Source organism: Triticum dicoccoides, chromosome 2A (genome assembly GCF_002162155.2).
Source record: "Triticum dicoccoides isolate Atlit2015 ecotype Zavitan chromosome 2A, WEW_v2.0, whole genome shotgun sequence".
Lineage (NCBI taxonomy): Eukaryota > Viridiplantae > Streptophyta > Magnoliopsida > Poales > Poaceae > Triticum > Triticum dicoccoides.
The window spans coordinates 67,240,447-67,260,012 of record NC_041382.1 but is presented as its reverse complement, the minus strand read 5'-3'; the positions used below and the strand labels follow the sequence as shown (position 1 = coordinate 67,260,012).

General features: G+C 48.3%; 1 protein-coding gene across 2 annotated transcripts; it reads right to left on the bottom strand.

Moving 5' to 3' along the window:
* Window positions 1–327: 327 nt before the first annotated feature.
* Window positions 328–3,049, bottom strand: LOC119353292 (peroxidase 2-like). 2 transcript variants are annotated; one of them, XM_037619893.1, is made up of 3 exons: window positions 2,792–3,049; window positions 1,193–1,384; window positions 328–1,100 (listed from the first exon to the last, which is right to left on the bottom strand). In XM_037619893.1, exons 1-3 carry the CDS (start codon window positions 2,999–3,001, stop codon window positions 543–545), a joined length of 960 nt encoding a protein of 319 aa, XP_037475790.1. In that variant the 5' UTR covers window positions 3,002–3,049; the 3' UTR covers window positions 328–542. The 2 variants fall into 2 exon arrangements, with proteins under 2 accessions (XP_037475790.1, XP_037475791.1); XM_037619894.1 differs by lacking the exon at window positions 2,792–3,049 and adding an exon at window positions 1,459–1,638.
* Window positions 3,050–19,566: the final 16,517 nt, after the last annotated feature.

Below are 19,566 nucleotides of genomic sequence, written 5' to 3'. Positions count from 1 at the left end.
CGGAGGGTGCTGCAATTTATAGACGCGCCCAACGTGGCGCGCCAAATGTAGCGCGCGAGTTGCTGCCTTTTCCCTGCACGCGCAATCGTTTCCCGCGCGCTAGTTTACCGCTACCGCTGTAGCGCGTGAAAACGTCCCGCGTGGGCTAAAATGCCAATTTACCACGCATGCGTCTTTTGACGCGGCTGTTGGAGATGCATGCTCTAAGCGTTGAAATCATTCCATATGATCTGCCGCATGGTGGTGTGCACCGATGAAAACCCATGACTTTTCTAACTAAAAGTGTAGAGTTCGTCAGAAACAAAAGTGCTTATGTGCAAGTGGGCATGATTAATAAGCAAAGAAAAAATACGTATGCAACTCGTCCATTTGCACGACGGCCCCTTGAGATACTCGGATACATCACATGACACTCCATCTTCCCACACTTGATGATGATCCGAGAAATGGCACAACGTTCTTGCACATGATCAGTACAAGTACAATAACTCCACAGCCTTATTATGTCCGCCTTTGATCGCCCCGGATTTTAGGCCGGTAGCTTAGTTCACCCTCGAGCAGCTGAGCCTGACCTGCCCCTGCGTCCCGGTGAGCGGGCTGATGTTCCCCATCCTCACCATGGCCGCCCTGAAGTCCCTGTTAAACTGCGCCGACCCCGACGAGTACGTCCGGACCAGGCCCGCGGTGCGTCCGTCGTTGATCAGAACCTGGTCAGAGTGCAGGAGCCCCTTCTGTGACATCAAGTTGCGGTAGTACGCGTTGTCGAACGCGTTGGGTGTCGTCGTGTCCAGCAGTGCCAGGCTGCTGTCGCCGGACCCGGTCGGCCGGGGACAGTTGGCCTTGAGAGATGTTGCGAAGGCCGTATCGATGTTGGTCTCGTTGTAGAGCCTGTCCCGGAAGTTCTGGCACTGTGCCTGACCGATGGTGTGGGCGCCAGAGAGGGCGACCATGTCGGTCACGCTGAGCCCCTTGGCGGCGAAGTTGGCCGTGAGGTTGGCCACGTCGAAGGATGGCGGCGGAAGGTCGCTGTTGGCCAGAGACAAGCTCGCCATCGTCGAGTCCCTCCTTCCCAGAGGAACGGTCCACGAAGGCCCTCCCAACTGCAAGCAAATAATAAAGAACTAATAAGTTGCTTAATTTACTGTCGCATGCGTTCAGCAAATTGACTGCAGCGGCGCCGGATCGATCTTACGGTGACGACGGAGTCGCGGGCGGCCACGGCGAGGATGTCGGCGCACGAGACAGTCTGCGTGCACACGGCCTCGACCTGCGCCTTGATGTTGTCGATGACGTTCATGCCACGAATTGAGCCGGCGTTCGGAGCTGCCCCCTGCTCGCCGGTGAAGCTGGCGGTGTCGCTCAGCAGTACGGACGCGTCGCAGCCCTGATGCATCGATTGTCACACACATAAGAAACTACTTCCGTCAACATAAATTCAGTACATTCTAATTCCCTTACACTGCGTTTGGATGTCTCCATTAAGAGCCTTTGAATTGCATTGGATCCAATACCAAATCAACCTTTGTATTGCAATGGGCTCCAATACCAATACAGATGTTTGGATGTACAAAATATTGCAGGTTGGAATTAGACAAGCTAGCAATACCAATGTTATGTTTGGATGCCATACAATCGCATTGACGGTTTGCCTGAGCTGCGCCATGAACGGAGCCAGACGAGCAGCAGTGAGGAGCACAGGACGCAGTCGTCCCCGACAGTCAGCCGACCATCCGCGGCCGGGATGGAGCGACGCCGGCGAGCGTGATGGTTCAAACTCGTGCAGGCGCAGCCCCTCGTGTATGGGAAACTCCGACGGCCGCGAGATCTAGAGCACAGGACCTCCACGCCGGCGAGCACGAGGGCCAATCGACTAGAAGAGGGGTAGGGGACAACGGGCAGGGAGGACGGCCAGGCATGGATAAGGACGGCGGGGCACGACAGCCGGGGAGGAGGGCGGGGCCAGCCGGGGAGGAGGCACATGTGCCGCCGTCGGACTCCATGGTTGGGAGTGGCTCAAGGGGACGGCGAGCATGAGCTGGAGAGGAGGGGAGGAAGGCACCTGCGCCGCCGCCGGACTCCATGGTGGTGGCCGCCGCCACCGGCCTCTGCTAGGTCGTCGCGGTCAGCCTATCCTATCCCCTTCCTTTTTCTGGTCGCTTGCGGGCAGGCTGATTTCAGCGCGTTTCAGAGCAGGAGGGCTCCGTATCGTGGGCAGGCACTTCGCGTGGGATGTAATTCAGCCGGTGTTTTCGTTTCATTATAGCCTGCCAATTCGCTGTGCAACCAAACACATGAATTGAAAGATTACAATACCAATTTGGATTCCAAGCCTCCAATGGGAACATCCAAACGCAGCGTTAGTTGATTTGAACTGAAAAGTCACTGTCAAAGTGCCAAGAAAAAAATAAATTGGAAAGTCACTGTCAAGTGAAGAGTCTAAAGAGGAGTAATGCTACATCTGCGTAAAACAACTTACGTGATTTACGTAGCGGGGCAACAAGAACATATAGGAAGGTATGTTAACCTGTAGGTAGGTGAGTCATTCTTAGATCTAGGATTATCGATCTAAAGAGTGTCAACTTATCACTAGTTAGGTACACATGTAGTGATCCACGCCACTAACTTATTGATAGTGTAATGACTTTGACTACAGTTTAAACTGAGACCTTCTAAATTAAGTACTCCCTCTAATCCACTAAATCAACGACAATTAATATGAATTGGAGAGATTAGCAGCAGTGTATGCAGTAGAAACTACAGTAAGTAAAGAGAGAAGGCGTGAGGGACTTGCTTGGACAAAGCAGTCGTGGAAATGCAGCCGGAGCAGCGACGCTCCCATGCGGCGCTCACTCCTCACGGCGGCCGCCACACCCCTCCTGATGATGGCCAGCGCCCTGGGGCACGACGTCGCGTAGAACCTAGGCGAAAGCTGCGCCGAGGACGATGCCGCCAGGCACAGGAGCAACAGCACCGACAGAGAAGAGGCCATTGCCATTGCCATCAGTGTACTTCCGTATGCAAGCAGGCACTAATCCTGTTGAGATGAAAGCTCTATGCAATGGCCTGCATTACCATGACTACATACATCCGTTTATATAGCTGACAAATTTCAAGCGATTGTGCAGCCCGTGACAGTCCATTTGGTGTAACATGACAACCGGTACTGTCTATTTTGGTTGGAGAATGGATATAGTACGGTTGGTATGGTGTTCCTAGTGCAACGCAACAATGAACAATGGGAAATCTATTGGCTAGCTAGTAGGCTAGGGTTGTGGTAGCGGTACCACAAGCTCAGAATTATCGTAGCTCACCAAATTGTGTCATACTTCTGTTAAGGAAAAATGACTTGATATACATTCCTCGAGGTAAATAATATCAGTTATTTACCAAGTGAGCTATCGGGTTTGGGTTCTTTCAAATTGATGTCTAAATTTATTGGTATTATCAGTTGTCTGGCAATTCTTATGTGTAACGTATACATAGTTCAAATGTCAGGATTATGTTCTACTCCTTTTTGCTAAAAATATTAAGAACTAAGGTTTAAATTAGTTAGTTCAACTGATTGTGTCATTTGAAGTAGTAGATACTTATCACATTTTAGAAGCTTCTTTCTTTACGTAATTTTTTTACTAGGTTGCTAACATAGGAGGGGTCATACTATGTTTTCTTTAGCAGTGCTTGATTTAGCCATATGTTTCTCAATTGTTTGTTCTTGCATTGACTATAAACCCTACTCACTATGGATAGTGTGCGAATCAAAGCTGCTCGATAAGTAGTTACTATAAATAGTGTGGGGTAGAAAAATAATTTATGTATGCTAATATATCTCATGCTACCAACTTAAGTGTCTGTTTCTACACTTGGTGACACTATTTCGATATCCAGTATTACTCAGGCATTGCAATACACTGCACTCAGATGATTTTGTCGGTAGGAAATTTGAAGCTCCATGATTTGGCAAGATTATTTGTGCAAGAAACTATGTATGTCTTGAAGTTTTCCATCTCAATTTTAGTACTTGTGTTGAACAAGGGGAAGCCCAGAATTCGCTTCAGAGACGGAGCTCGTCAATATAGAAGAGTAACACCTGGACATAATCAAATCTGTTCGGAGAAGCCTATTGTACCTTCTTCCTGATTGCCCAATGCACATGACTAATGCTGCCACTCACTTGCCATGTTTTTAAAGATCACATGTGCAACACAACTATGCAAAGGGAATCTCGTGGAGGGGGCGAACAAAACATATTTGTGGGGTTGAAGGAGCACATAAAATTAGATATTTTTTTGAGGGCGGAAATTGAAATGCATGCTTGGAAAAACATATTTAGAGAAAAGCGAGAGATAGACAAGAACTATTTGTCACGACATAGTGATATGCATGTGATGTACACTCTGCATATAATCATATTTCGATATATGTTTCCATAGATAAGTTTGTTCTTTCATGGCAACGCAAGGGCATTCAACTAGATTTATCTTTTTTTCGAAAAGAGGAGGCTCCCCGGCCTCTGCATCAGAGTGATGCATACGGCCATCTTATTAACCAAATAACAAAATGTGCCAACAAGATTCCAAAGTCTCCAGCTTAAAGAAAGAAAAAAGATAAATGCAGCTCACACAGAGCTAAAAGAGGCTAGACACACAGACTAGCCAGGGAAAGGTGCCACAACCGGCTGGCTAAAAAAGATAGGAAAACTAATTGCCTATCCTATTACATGACCGCCATCCAAACCGGTTGAAGATATCCCGAGCTACCATCTCCCAACGGATAGATCCAGTAACCAAATGCTCCCTGGCCTCCATCGGAGTGAGTAGCGACCACGAACTGATTAGTGCCGTAGCTTAGAAAATAACCTGCAAGAAATGAAACCGTGATGTTCTGTTAAAAACCAAATCATTTCTGCAATTCCAGATGGTCCACAACAGAGCGCAAACTCCAACCCGAATATGTCTTGCTAAGTCTGGCTCAACCCCATTAAGCCATGTCCCAAATAATGCATTGACCGAAGTCGATGGAGTAATATTAAAAGCAATATGGACCGTCCGCCAAAGAACTTTGGCCAACGGGCAATCAAAGAATAAATGCTTAATCGTCTCATCCCGATCATAGAAACTACACCTAGTAGGTCCTGTTCAATTACGCTTGATCAAGTTGTTCTTTATTAAAATAACTTATTTATGGACAAACCACATAAACACTTTAATTTTTAAAGGAACTTTGACAGCCCAAACATACTTGGAAGTTGGAATAGCATTCGAATTAATAACATCAATATACATTGATTTGACTATAAATACTCCAGAACTAGTCAACTTCCAGTGTAATACATCGGGTTGGTGAGAAAGTTGAATCTCCATCAGTCTCCTAACTAGATGGAGCCATTCTTCCCAACAATTACCCGCTAGCGACCTTCTAAACTGAATGTTAAGGGGGACAGATTGAAATACCGTTGCCACGAACACCTCACGTCGTTGAGCAATCCGATATAAAGACGGATATTGAATGGCTAAAGGTGCGTCTCCAAGCCAAGTATCCTCCTAGAAACGTGTACTTGTACCATTTCCAATAACAAATCTCGTCCTATTGAACATTGATTGTTTGACTTAGTCCTTTCCAGAAAGGCGAACCAGTCGGCCTGACTGCGACCTGGGACAATGTTTTAGTCTGGAGGTACTTGTTGCGGAGGATCTGCGCCCACATGGCCTCAGTTCCGGAAGAAAGCTTCCACAACCACTTACTAAGAAGGCATCTGTTCTTAAATTCAAGATTTTCAATACCAAGGCCCCCTTGGTCTTTCGGTCTACAGATGATGTCCCATTTAGCAAGCCGGTATTTTCTTTTAAGTTCATCACCCTGCCAAAAGAAACGTGGCCGATAGAAGTCCAGTCGTTTCCTAACACCAACTGGGACCTCAAAGAACGATAAGAGAAACATAGGCATACTCGTGAGCACCGAATTAATCAATATCAAACGGCCTCCGTATGACATGAGCTTACCCTTCCAACAGCTCAGTTTTTTCTCAAAGCGATCCTCGATGCACTTCCATTCTTTGTTTGTTAGCCTACGATGGTGTATCGGAATACCAAGGTAGGAGAAGGGTAAACTCCCCAACCCACACCCAAACAATTGCCTATAAGAATCCTGGTCTTCTTTGGCTCTACCAAAGTAGAACAACTTGCTCTTATGAAAGTTAATCTTTAACCCGGTCAATTGTTCAAAAAGGCATAACACTAGCTTCATATTTCTCGCCTTGGCCAAATCATGCTCCATAAAGATGATTGTATCATCTGCATATTGAAGGATGGATACACCTCATCAACGAGATGAGGTACCAAACCACCTACTTGACCATTCTCCTTAGCCCTTCCTACCAAAATTGCTAACATATCCACCACAATGTTAAACAGGATAGGGGACATCGGATCTCCTTGTCTGAGGCCTTTATGTGTCTGGAAGTAATGACCTATATCGTCATTCACTTTAATTCCCACACTCCCTTTTTGCGTAAAGGATTCGACCTGTCGGCGCCAGGCTTCATCAAAACCTTTCATACGCAATGCCTGTTGGAGGAATGGCCACTTAACCTTATCGTACAATTTTTCAAAATCCACCTTAAAAATTACTCCATCTAATTTTTTGGAATGGATTTCATGAAGCGTTTCATGAAGAACCACCACCCCTTCAAGGATGTTCCTGTCCGGCATGAAAGCAGTTTGGGATTGTTGCACCACAGACTGCGCAATCTGTGAGAGCCTATTGGTCCCGACCTTGGTGAAGATTTTGAAACTAACATTGACGAGGCAGATCAGTCTGAACTGCTCAATCCTCGCAGCATCCGCTTTCTTAGGGAGCAATGTGATAGTTCCAAAATTCAAGTGAAATAATTGAAGCTGTCCAGAGAATAGATCATGAAACATAGGTAGTAAATCCCCCTTAATAATGTGCCAGCACTTTTTATAGAACTCGGCCGGGAACCCATCCGGACCGGGGGCCTTATTGTTTTTCATTTGTGCAATAGCATCAAACACCTCCTTTTCTAAGAACGGGGCAACCAGGATATCATTATCAGCAGCAGATAATTGAGGCACGTCCTCAATCCTAGACTCATCGAGGGACACACAATTGTCCTCCGGAGGTCCAAATAACTGTCTATAATACTCGGTAATATAGGTTTGAGATTATCCTGACCTAAAATAGTACCCTCATCCTGTTCAAGCTGAAAGATCCGCTTCTTTTTGTGCTTACCATTAGCAATGAGGTGAAAGAATTGAGTATTCGCGTCCCCTTGGACCACTTTGCGGACCTTAGCTCGCAAAGCCCACTTCAATTCTTCTTCGCGGAGAAGTTCTTTCAGCCTCTTCTCCGCCTCATTTTTGACCTGGAGCTCAGGAGGCAGCAAAATCGCGGATTCGGCTTTTATGTCTAGGGCCTGTACAAGAGAGAGGAGCCTATCCTTCTCGATCTTATACACCCCACTGAGGTGCTTAGCCCAACCCCGTAAGAAACTTCTCAAATGCCTAATTTTATTCTGCCAGCGCTCGACCGCCGTCCTTCCTCCTACACCCTTTGCCCATTCCCTGGCTATGAGGTCTAGGAACCCCTCGCGTTCGAACCAGGCCATCTCGAATGAGAAGGTGTTTTTGTTTCCCATATGGTTCGGCTCCCCTGAGTCTACGAATAATGGTGTGTGATCTGAAATTCCCCGCGTGAGAGCTTGCACCGTAACAAGAGGAAACTTCTGTTCCCACTCCACGCTGGCAAGAACTCGATCAAGCTTTTCATATGTCGGGTTTGGCAGAGCATTAGCCCAGGTAAACTTTCTACCAGAAAGCTCTATCTCCCTCAGATCCAAGCTTTCAATAATGGTATTGAACATAAACGACCACCTGTCGTCAAAGTTATCATTATTTTTCTCCTCTCTCCTCCTAATAATATTGAGATCACCCCGACCAAAATCAGAAGCTGTTCAGACCCACAGATCCAAACAAGGTCCGCCAGAAACTCCGGTTTAAGCTCGGGTTGTGCAGCACCATAAACCGCCACCAAAGCCCAGTTGAACCCATCAACTTTAGACCTAACTCAAAACTTGACCGCAAAGTCGCCCATTACTACACTCCGGACTTCAGGGGAGTCGCATCTCACACCCAGTAAGATACCGCCCGATCTACCTCGTGGCGGGAGGCAATGCCAGTCGAAATCAATACCACCCACAAGAGAGGATAGAAACTGCGGTGTAAAATTCTCTCTACCAGTTTCCGATAGAGCAATGAAATCTAACCGATGTTCCAGAGAAGCCTCAGCAAGAAACCTTCTTTTAGCCAAGTCCTTCAGACCTCTGCTATTCCAAAAGATTCCTTTTATTATTCATCATGGAATTTTTTAGCAGTCCGAATCCTAGCACTCCTACGAACTGCAGAATCGGGATAAATCTTTCGTTTCCACTTACGCTTTGGCTTAGTGGGCTCTGTCACCCGATCCTCATAACCGGGTTGAACGGAACTAACAACTGCAACATCTAAGGGCACATCATCGTCCTCAGACTCCTGATTAGAAGGTGCTAGATCCGCACACAGATTATCTAGCACTCTAACCCCTAACGCATCAATCTCCTCATCATTCATGGGTTTAACCGCAGCAAGATTACGAATAGTCTCTAAGGCCCGCTCCGCCTCTAAATCTAACATATCATTCACCGAATTGGAGATTTCATTATCAGTGGCACCTAGTGAAACTCCTAATTGGTTTGCATTACTAATAATCTCCTCAGGAGGAAAATGCAATAAAGAATTAGATATGTTAACGGACATACCAGAAGATATCGCAGCATCGTGAAGCTTGGCCGCCCTCATAGCGCACCGCTGCTGCATATCGTCCACCTCCGGAAGGTCCAGAACGCGAGCACTCATCCGTCTCCCCGTCGAGACTGGGTCTGGGATCCCGCCAAAGGCAACAACCTCCTCTCTAGTGAACAGAGGAGGTGACTGCGGGCTCCCAAGGCCCTCGGACAAGTGCCCGGCGGGTAGGATAAGAGACGGGACAGCTGGAGCCACCTGCCCACTCCCTCCTCTTGCCCCACCCACCGGCTCAGAGCGAAGCGTCGAAGTCGCAGAAGGCGCGGTCCTCCTGACCGCAGACGAGGAAGGGAGGTCTAGGGTCACCTGCCCCAGCCCCCCCTCCCCCAGCGCCACGGGAGACCCGGGTGCCACTGCCAGGACCTGAGGAAGAAGAGCCGAGGCCGCCTACCTCGGGCTCCACTCCTAGTGCTGGCTGGCCCCGACGCGACCGGCGTCACCGGCGTCTGTATAGGTAGGGGAGAGGTCAAGGCCACCTTCCCTGACCCCCTCCCCCAAGGCCCACCTCGAATGTAGAAGATATCACCGGAACCGCGTCAACCGGTGAAGCAAGGGAAATAGGAGCGACCTCCGGCTCCACTTCCCAAACTGCAACCCCCTCAAAGTCCAACAAAGGAAGCGTGTCTTCAAACACATCCTCAGTCTCCACCCTATCACTCCAAAGTCTAGGAGGCGCAGAAGCAGGCGCAAAGGACCCAAAACGCAACAACGTCGCAGGCACCGAAGGTGACGGTGCCGGCTCAACCCCTGTCCCCTCCACAGGCAACTGATCATCTGGGCGAGACCTGGTCGACCCCTCTCGAGCGGACTCGGTCGGCGCCCCCGTGTTTCCTGCACCGCCGTCACTCTCGTGCATATCAACATCATCCCCAGTACCCTCCTCAGCAAACATCTCAACGTCCTCAAACTCAATGTCGAGCGGGAATACCTCTCCCCTATATGTCCAGTGTACCACATCAGGCACGAAATCAACATTCAGAACACTCACCAAGATCCGAGCCACTCCATGCGCCCGAGTGAAAGCCATATCCACTCTCTCCGTCTTCCCCACCATGATACCCATACTGGCCACAACTCGAACATCCTGCAAAGGCTTAGATGGGCCCCTAGAAAGCCTCAACCAGACCTGTGTAAGGGGCTTTCCTTTAGGCTCCACCTTCGTCCACTCGTGAAACTCCAAAATACACGTAGTACCAGGAACTCTACACAAGCCAAAGCTCAGCAGTTTCTGCAAATCCTCCACAGAAGGGAAATCCACCTTGAATACATTAGCTTCGAGGCTGACCAGCTCCCACTGGAAGTCACCGGTGCCAACTCCTGAAGCCTTCGGATAATCTGAGCCTCAGTCACCTCGCCCTGAGTTGCTTTCACAATCCCGGTAGTCAAGCACTGTGTCTCCTTTGGAATCTCCCTCGCGGCCGGGGACTCGAAGAACAAAAGCTCCGCACAGTAAAGCCCATACACAGTTAGAGATGGAGCCTGGTCACGCACTAACGGGCATTGTCCCGAATCATGTGCTTACTTGCCACACGAGTCACACAGCTCTGCCACACACTCTGCAATAAAATGGCCCTTCTCACCACATCGGTAACAGAGCATCCTTTCCTTCTTGCGCGCCCACTTGGACGCCCTCTCTGAATCAGATCTGTCAGACGCCTCACCCATAGCCCCAGGCACAGGAACATCAACCTTGGCCAGGGCCGTTACCACCTCCATCGCCTGACTAGTAAGATCAGTAGGCTGAGTGTTATCTGTCTCAGCAGCGGTAGCCGCATGGTCAACAGCAGCCGGGGGCGGAGGCTGCCGACGATACCTCCCACGGCCACCGCCCCGACCACCCCGATGTCCACGGTAGCCACCTCTCTGGCGGTGATCCGGACCGGATGCCCCCTCGACAAAGCCACCAGGAGGTCCGAGGAATGGTCTCTCAGCAGACCCGTCACTCTGCCAAGTATAGCCTCGGCCTCCACCGGTAGACGAGGAACCGCGGTGTTGTCCGTCTCCATACGCATCAACACCATCATCACCCCACTGACCTCGGGGTGACTCAAAAGACTCTCGAACTGTCGAATCTTTCCTAGGCTGCGAAGGCCCCGACCGATACTGAGTCGGCCTCGCGGCATAGTGCGGCAGCGGAGCAGCCCGAGGCAGAGCACCACCCGGGACCAGCACCACAGGTCTTGGGCCAGACCCGCCACCACGACCCATGGCAGTAGCCACCGGAGGCGATGGCCCCGGAGGCCGCGGCCCTATTGGGCCCCCTCTTCCCGCGGGTAACACCGGCGGCCTGGCAGGCATTGGCCCTGTAGGTCGGGGACCAGCGGGTCCTCCTCTTCCAGTAGGTAACACCGGCGGCCTGGCCGCCGCAGGCACGGGCGGCCGTGTCCCATGGTTGCCGCTAGCCCGTCCCGAGGGGGCGGGAGCGCCTCACCCGGCGCCGGCTACAACTAGCCCAGCACCGGCTGCGCTAAGCCCCGCGCCGGGGGCCCCTCGACCAGCACTCCCAGGCGGCGGCGGCACGACAGCCCCGGCCCTACTCGTAGCCGCTTGGGGCTTCGCCGCCGGCGGCCCACCCGCTCCTCGATCGGCCATCGCACGTAGTGGAGGAATCCGGCGAGCACCGCCAGGACCGCAGGGAGGTAGAACATGTGTCCCGCGCCGACGAACCCTAGGCGAAGATGCAAACACGCACGCGTAGGAGGAATCAATCACGTCCGCGCATGCAGCGCTAGCGGCTATGCATGTGGCGCCCGGTATGGCCTGGGCCTCATACCCAGCCATCTCTGGCCCACCTAGCAAGGCGTCAACGCAAGTTGAATCCGGCCCAAACCGGCCCAGCAGCTCGTTCAAGCGCTCGCTGCGAGCCTCCCAGATCCCGCTCGGCAACCTCGACGTCACCACAGCCGCCGCCGCCGGCAGCGATCCGGCTCTCGACCGGCGATCAGCCCTTCTCTTCTTGACCACCGTCCACGAATTCGGATGAATTAAATCGAAAAGCGTGAGGTTTGGAAGGCGTACCTTAGGTATGGGGCCCTTCCAGGGCCTGACCGCCGTCGCCGCCGTTCTCCGGTGAACGACACGGCGCACCATCTCCTTCCTCTCGTCCGGATGTAGCCCGATCCGCGTCGGATCCTCCACCGGCAAAACCGAGTCTACGGTTGTGGCTACATCATCCTCGGAGTAACCTGCGTGAAATAAATCTAAAATCAAATCCGATGGAGTAGGCGACGTCGGTGAACCCCCTGGATCCTCTCCGTCCCCGTCGGCATCCTCGTCGTCCGAATCCAGAAGAGCCCAGAAACGGCCGCCGACGCCTGCCCAGTCCGTCGCCGCGGGGCGACGCGCCTCGGTGGTCGCCTCCACCGTCGCCCGGGGAGTCGCCCTCATAGCCCGTCGCGCGTATAAGCCATCCTCAAGTTGTTATCTCCATGCATGCAGGCGCGTGTGCCCTGGATAGGTGATCTGCCGCATCTTGATCCCGAATCCCGGTCTGGTAGAATGCTGGATGGGTGATCCACGCAGGAGTTGTCACAACTCAAATGCCCGCTTCCGGTTCCTCTCCAACAAAGGGGGAAAAGTCTAGCTCCCAACAAAAAATGTAATGTATCCTACTAGATTTACCTTGGATTTGAATTAGAATAGCAAGGTGACGTGGTCAGGTTGTTTTTATACTGTTTTAAGACAACAAAACAACGTCATAGAAGCTACATGCAAAGTCAAGGGGCAATAGATTGAAAGGATGAATGATGTATATATGGACAAAAAAGGTGCTAGACAACAAGTCCAGCGAAAAAGAGCGGCTAGAGGGGTGTGTGGTGTTTGTAAGAGAAGAGAGAAGAAGATGCTTTCATTTGTGTTGTGGATGAACATTACGTGCAAAATACTCGTTTATGGGAGGAAAATGAGCATTGTTTATAAATGTATATATTGGCTCGTGACAACACAGTCTACTAATACTGGAGTAGTACTCCGGTTCGGGCACGTAATTAGCTGCACGCGGCACATACGATCGCTGCAAGCGCGTGCAAGCATGCATATACGGACGTCCTATGAGCGAATTGACCTCGAGCGCTTGACCGTGAAGAGCCGTAGCTGCACGCGGGACAAGGAACGAATTATGGAGCAAGTAGTTGATGAGGGCTCCTTCAGCAGCCTTGAAACAATCAGCGCCACTTGACGCGCTCTCAGTTGCCGCCACGTGTCGTGCTCTAGGCGTTTCTTCTGATTTATTTTTATTTTTTCACACACGTTTTCGGCTTTTTAAATATTTTGTGGGTTTTTTTTTATTTTTTGGTTTTCCAACCGTCTTTCTTAGCTTTTGGACCAAAATAATTTTGCGGAAAAAATGTATTTTTTTCCGCAGAGGCACGGTTTTGCTTCTGCGAGAGGCACAACCATACCTCTTGGAAACGAAAAAAACATATTTTTTTAGTTTTTTTCTCCCACGAAAGGCACGGTTTTGCTTCCACGAGAGGCACGGTTGTTCTTTCGTGAGAGGTACGGCCGTGCCTCTCAGAAACGATAAAAACGCGTGTTTTGTGTTTTTTCCTTCCGCGAGAGGCACACTTTTGCTTCCGTGAGAGGCTCAGCTGCGATTTCGCGAGAGTCACGGTCGTGCCTCTTTCACAAAAAAGAAAAAATCGTTAAGCCGGTTTGTTTTTTCGATCGGATTTTTTCGTGAAAAAAAGTTTGTCAAAATCTATCAACATGAGATATAGTTTTGAAGATTTCGATGCAGGATATCCAACCGTGAAAACGGTTCGAGATTTGGACGCATAGTTTAAGAGAGAAAAACGTTTTGAATAAATAGATCTACGAAAAAAAGGAAAACTCTTAAGTTGTGACAAGTAGCGCACATGCAACGGCTACTTGTCATAACCTGAGAAAATAGGAGTGATCTTTGCAAAAAGTATTTTTCAATTAGTGATTTCAACGAATTATGCCTACATATACTAGATCATGGGCCCCTCCCAGGCTGGGGCCCTAGGCGGTCGCCTCTCCGGCCATACGCCAGGGCCGGCCCTGATTGTGCAGCCCGTGACAGTCCATTTGGTGAACATGACAACCGGTACTGTTTATTTTGGTTGGAGATGGATATAGTACGGTTGGTATGGTGTTCCTGGTGCAATTGGCTAGCTAGCAGGCTAGGGTTGTGGTAGCCGCACCACAAGCTCACAATTATTGCAGCTCACCAAATGGTTCGGAATATTAGTTGGTTGGCCCTTGCAGTGTTCATCAATACATATGCCCCTTGCAGGCCTACCAGTGTCAAAAACACTCATATATTATGGAATGAAGGGAGTAGTTGTGAGAGGCACCAATGCTGCACCATCCAATACATGTTCTGCACAATGACACAACATATTCTGCACCTCTATTGCATGTTTGAAATACAAAGTATGACTAGTAGGGAAATGGACAGCATTTGAGAAAGTCCTCATCTGGTGGCCAGCTCAAATGAGCTTGTTATGAACAGTAAAATCCAGAAATTTTCTTTTACAAATGTTTTCAGAGCTTGCAAATTTCATCCTGGAATGGTATTTGTGGAAATGGTGGCAAAAAATTACAAAATCAGGGCTTCAAAATGCTTTCGAAAATAGCTTTTTCGGACCATCAATTTTTTTTTGCCAGGACTACCACAAATGTTACTCCATGATGAAATTCTGCAAGCACTGAAAACATTTTGTCAATGTTCACCATAAAAATATTTCAGAATTTTTTGAATTTGTCTTCATTTTTTTATTTTACTGTTCACCCAAGCCCATTTGTACTCGAGCTGAAATACTTCGCGTCTGAGGTTCTGAGCATTTGTCTTAATCGTGAGCTAGCATTACTGTGTCCGAGCAAAAGAAGTTCAAGTTCTTCCACCCAATACATGTGGCTGTTAACAGGTAGGATGCCAGCCATGCAAAATTCTGCAAGAAAGGTCAATAATTGATTTTGAGTGATTGAGATGTGTAAATGGAGACAAAGAAAATACTATACTGCATGGTGTACTAATCTTCAGAGACGTACCATGCATGATTTTTAAAGATACAGATGTACTAGTATGTGTTTATCCTTCTTCAATTGACTGCATGTACCCATCCGTCAGTTAATAGTCCAATAACCAATTTTAATTTATTTATTTTTGACAAAGTGCTCAGTTAAGTCTGACTGCTATTGATCACTGGATACTGATACACCACTTGTAGCAAACATATTTCCAGCCATACATCCTGAGATAAGATGGATGTCACTGTGTTTCTAGTTTCTAGATCTCCGACGGTAGAGCGAATTTTGTACTGTCAATGCACCACCTGAAATACAGGCAAGGTCAGACCTATTACTCAAATGTTTAGACAGCTAGACACTTTGCTCCATACTCCCTTCGTTTCTAAATATAAGTCTTTTTAGAGATTTCAATAAAAGACTACATACGAAGCAAAATGAGATGAGATGGATGCCACTGTGTTTCTAGTTTCTAGATCTCCGGCGGTAGAGCGAATTTTGTACTGTCAATGCACCACCTGAAATACAGGCAAGGTCAGACCTATTACTCAAATGTTTAGACAGCTAGACACTTTGCTCCATACTCCCTTTGTTTCTAAATATAAGTCTTTTTAGAGATTTCAATAAAAGACTACATACAAAGCAAAATGAGATGAGATGAATTTCACTGTGTTTCTAGTTTCTAGACCTCCGGCGGTAGAGTGAATTTTGTACTGTCAATGCACCACCTGAATTCCTGAAATACAGGCAAGGTCACACCTATTACTCAAATGTTTAGACAGCTAGACACTTTGCTACGTATTCCCTACGTTTCTAAATATAAGTCTTTTTGGATATTTAAATAAGAGACAAAATATGTATATTTGAGTATTTAACAAAAACTACCACAATTCATGGAATCGTGCCTAAAAACTATCACTTTACAAATTTGTGCAGAAAACTACCACTTTTGTTCTAATCTTTGCCTAAAAACTACCAAGTCAGAAAAGTGGCCGATTCGACTCGTTTAAGCGCGATTATAACATGCTGGGCCCACCCGTCGGAGCTGAAAAAGTCAACCCCGTTACTTTGTCCGTTAACATATGAGGCCCACACGTCAGTTCTTCCTTCTTCCTCTAAAATTCCCTATCTTCTTCTAAAATTCCCCATGAAGATCTCCGGTGGCTTTCAATGGAAGACGAATTGAGCTAATAGCCAGACTCCAATCGACTTGCTAGCTAGCTCCAGTTTCCTTGATGTAAAATCGTGGCTGAACATGCAGATGTGTTGACCACGGACCCATCCGCCGGCACGACCCAGGACAGCTCGGCCAGAGGCACGAATGCCAGCTTCGAGCGCGGCGGCAGCCATGGCCAAGTCGCGGAGGCCAACGCGCAGCCATGGCCAGCTCGCCTGGAATGGAAGCTCGCGCGGCGGCAGCCATGGCCAGGTCGCGGAGGCCAGCACGCAGCCATGGCCAACTCGCCCGGAATGGAAGCTCGCGCGGAGACTAGCTTCGAGCGCGGCGGTCGCCGGCGAGCTCGCCCGGCGACGCGGAGTCCAGCTAGCGCGGCGGCTAGCTTGCTCGGCGGTGGGCGGCAGCTCGCCCACAGCCGGCCCGGCGACACTACGCATACAAAGTGTTTGTAGAAAAGTCCCAGTGAACACGTGGGTCCCATCTGTCATAACAGTCAATCTAGCGGGGTTGACTATTATTATCATGTTAATGCTTACGTGTAGGCCAACCCTGTCATAATCACGCTTAAACGAGTCGAATCGGCCACTTTTCTGATTTGGTAGTTTTTAGGCAAAGATTAGAACAAAAATGGTAGTTTTTCGCACAAATTTGTAAAGTGATAGTTTATAGGCACGGTTTCGTGAATTGTGGTAGTTTTTTGTTAAATACTCATGTAAATCTACACACTAAAATATGTTTATATACATTCGTATATAATCCATGGAACCTTTAAAAAAAACTTATACTCCTCCGTCTCATAATGTAAGATGTTTGAAGTGTCAAAAAATATCTTATATTACAGGACAGAGGGAGTAGTATTTAGGAACAGAGGGATTACATAACAAGCCTGAATTTTGCCCCGTGTGCATGCAGTGTTGCTGTCACACATCGACTACCAACTGCTAATGGTATTCATACTAGGGTTAGTGAACAGTCCCAGCATTTAAGATGTTTGTAAATTAGGGATGGCCAATAAGCTGCAGTAAGGGACCTGGACTTGGAACATATCCTGAATCATAAGCAAAAGAAAATTCCAGTTCTTCCACTCAACACATATGGTTGTTAGCAGGGCATGCCAGCCAGACAGCCATGCGAAATATTTGTCTGGGAGTTTAGATTTCTTCGAGAAGGGTCAAGAACCGATTTGAGTGATCGAGATATGCAGGTGGAGACAAAAGTAATATACTGTGTATCGGTACTAATCTCTTTTTTTTTTGCGGGAAGTATCGGTACTAATCTACAGGGACGTATATCGTGCACGTGTTTATCCTACTTTTATTGACTGTATGTCGACTGCTAGAAACTTGGAATCACAAGTTTATAACCGATCCATTGCAGGGTAGAGATGTATTTCCATTTTTTAATAAATAATATATAAATATCACGGGGATATCAATTACATCAGTCTCTGCATTTAGGACTGGACCAAAAAACCCGTAGCTCTTGAGTTAAAAATGAGCACTTGATAGCGCGACTGGTTAAGCTTGTAGTTCGATTATTAATGAACATGGTCAATCATTGTCTTCAGCTCACTAAACTTAATAGCCTTAACGAACAAGCTAACAAGTTTCAAGAGTAACTTGTTAAGCTCGTTAATACTTTACGCAACAAAGATTTTTATCTTAAGTGCTAGTATACCATTATAGTTAAACCCACCCATTCAATTTATTTGACAAAATTCAGCCCATAGGATGTAGCAACTCGAACACATCCTTCATGGTCATTGTCTCCCTTTGTAAAACTTTTTTTTGACGTGTCAACGGCGGGCTTACGCCTGCCTGAACCTTTATTGCCAACCGTCAGGGGTGGTATATATCCCAAGATCACTAGAGAGTACATGGGGTATCGAAAGAGAAAACATAGAAGGAAAATTACATCTTGTGTTGCGGTTATATTCTCCCGCCTAGATGAAACAACATGGAGCCCCAATCACGGAGCCTAATTTGTTTTTGCATATTATTACAGCGATGTGACCAGAGTCTAAGATCGTCCGCAACAGAGCTCGCTATATCATGGAGCCCAAGGTGCATGTTCCGGAAAACCTTTGCGTTCTGTCGTTTTCAAATATTCCAGAGAACAGCCAACAGAACTGTTGACCTGGTTTTGTTGTTCCATTCTCCATCCCAGGCCTGGAACATCCCCTGCGGAGCATCGGGGCAGAGACTGTCGAGGGCCGCCCATAGCGGAGCAAGATGTTGGCAGCCGAAAAGACGATGGGCGATGGATCCGCAGTGGCTGCAGAAGGGGCATGCAGCTAATGTGGCGATGCCCCGCCGGAGACGCCGCTCATTTGTGAAGAGGCGGTCTTTGTTGGCCAGCCATAGAAAGATTCTGCATTTATTTGGTGCATAGTTCCTCCAGATGGCCGGGGAGAGCGTGTCTGTAGGCCTCGGCCGCCAAACCGCCTGGTATGCCAGCATAGTGGTAAACGGCTTGCCTACGTCCCTTGTAGTTCTTCTATCAGCCACCTGCATATTCAAGTTAACCGTGGCCAAAATAGAGCGTAGTTCAGTAAGGTTGCATTCGGCCGCGTAGGACAAACTAGGGGTTAGGTCCAAAGTTAGGGTGTTCGAGGCCATAGCATGGGCCACAAAAGTGCGGGCACGATTGGAGCGGGAAAACAGGGCAGGGAATTGTTGCGCGAGGGTTTGGGAGGAGTCAGGAAGCCAAAGATCGAGCCAAAAGGAGGAAGTAGCTCCATTTCCAATATGCACCCTAGTCGTGGCGTGGAAGAAATCGAGACCTTTCATGATGTCCCACCAAATAGGGGTCTGTAGGGTATCTGTCATGTCCACATCATTTGTGTTCGACCAGCCGTATTTGGAGACGATGTAGGGAGTCTCCCCCAAAGATTGCTCGTCATGCAACTTGGAGATGTGCTTGAGGAGAAGGCAAAGGTTCATGTGTGGTAGAGAGAGAAAGCTAAGCCCCCATTGGCGAAGGGAGCACAAACAATTTCCCAGGCAACCTTACAATTGCCACCAGATGTCGTTTCCTGGCCGGACCAAAAGAAGGCCTTGCAACGTTTCTCAATTTCTTGGATGGTTCCAGCAGGGAGGAGAAGGACACTCATGGCGTAGATTGGCAGGGCACGCAGAACAGATCGAACCAGAATAGCTCTTCGAGCTAGAGATAGGAGAAGGCCCCTCCAACCAGCTAAGCGACGATCAACTTTGTCAATGATGAAGAATAAATCTTTGAGGTTAAGTTTGTGGGTGGAAAGAGAAAGCCCCAAGTAAGATTGGTGGGAGGATGCAATCGGGCATCCCAGGATTGCTGCTAGGCTAGCCGAGAGATCAGGGTCCACATGGATCGGAGTGAATGTGCTTTTGTGAAAATTGATAGTGAGGCTAGTTGCTTCGGAAAATTGATGTAGGATATGTTTGAGAGTCAGGAGTTGAGAAGCATCAGGTGGTATGACAATTAACGTGTCGTCGGCATACTGTAAGACAGTGCATGGAATATCGTTGGCAATTGGGTGAGAAAGAAGCCCATTGTCAGAAG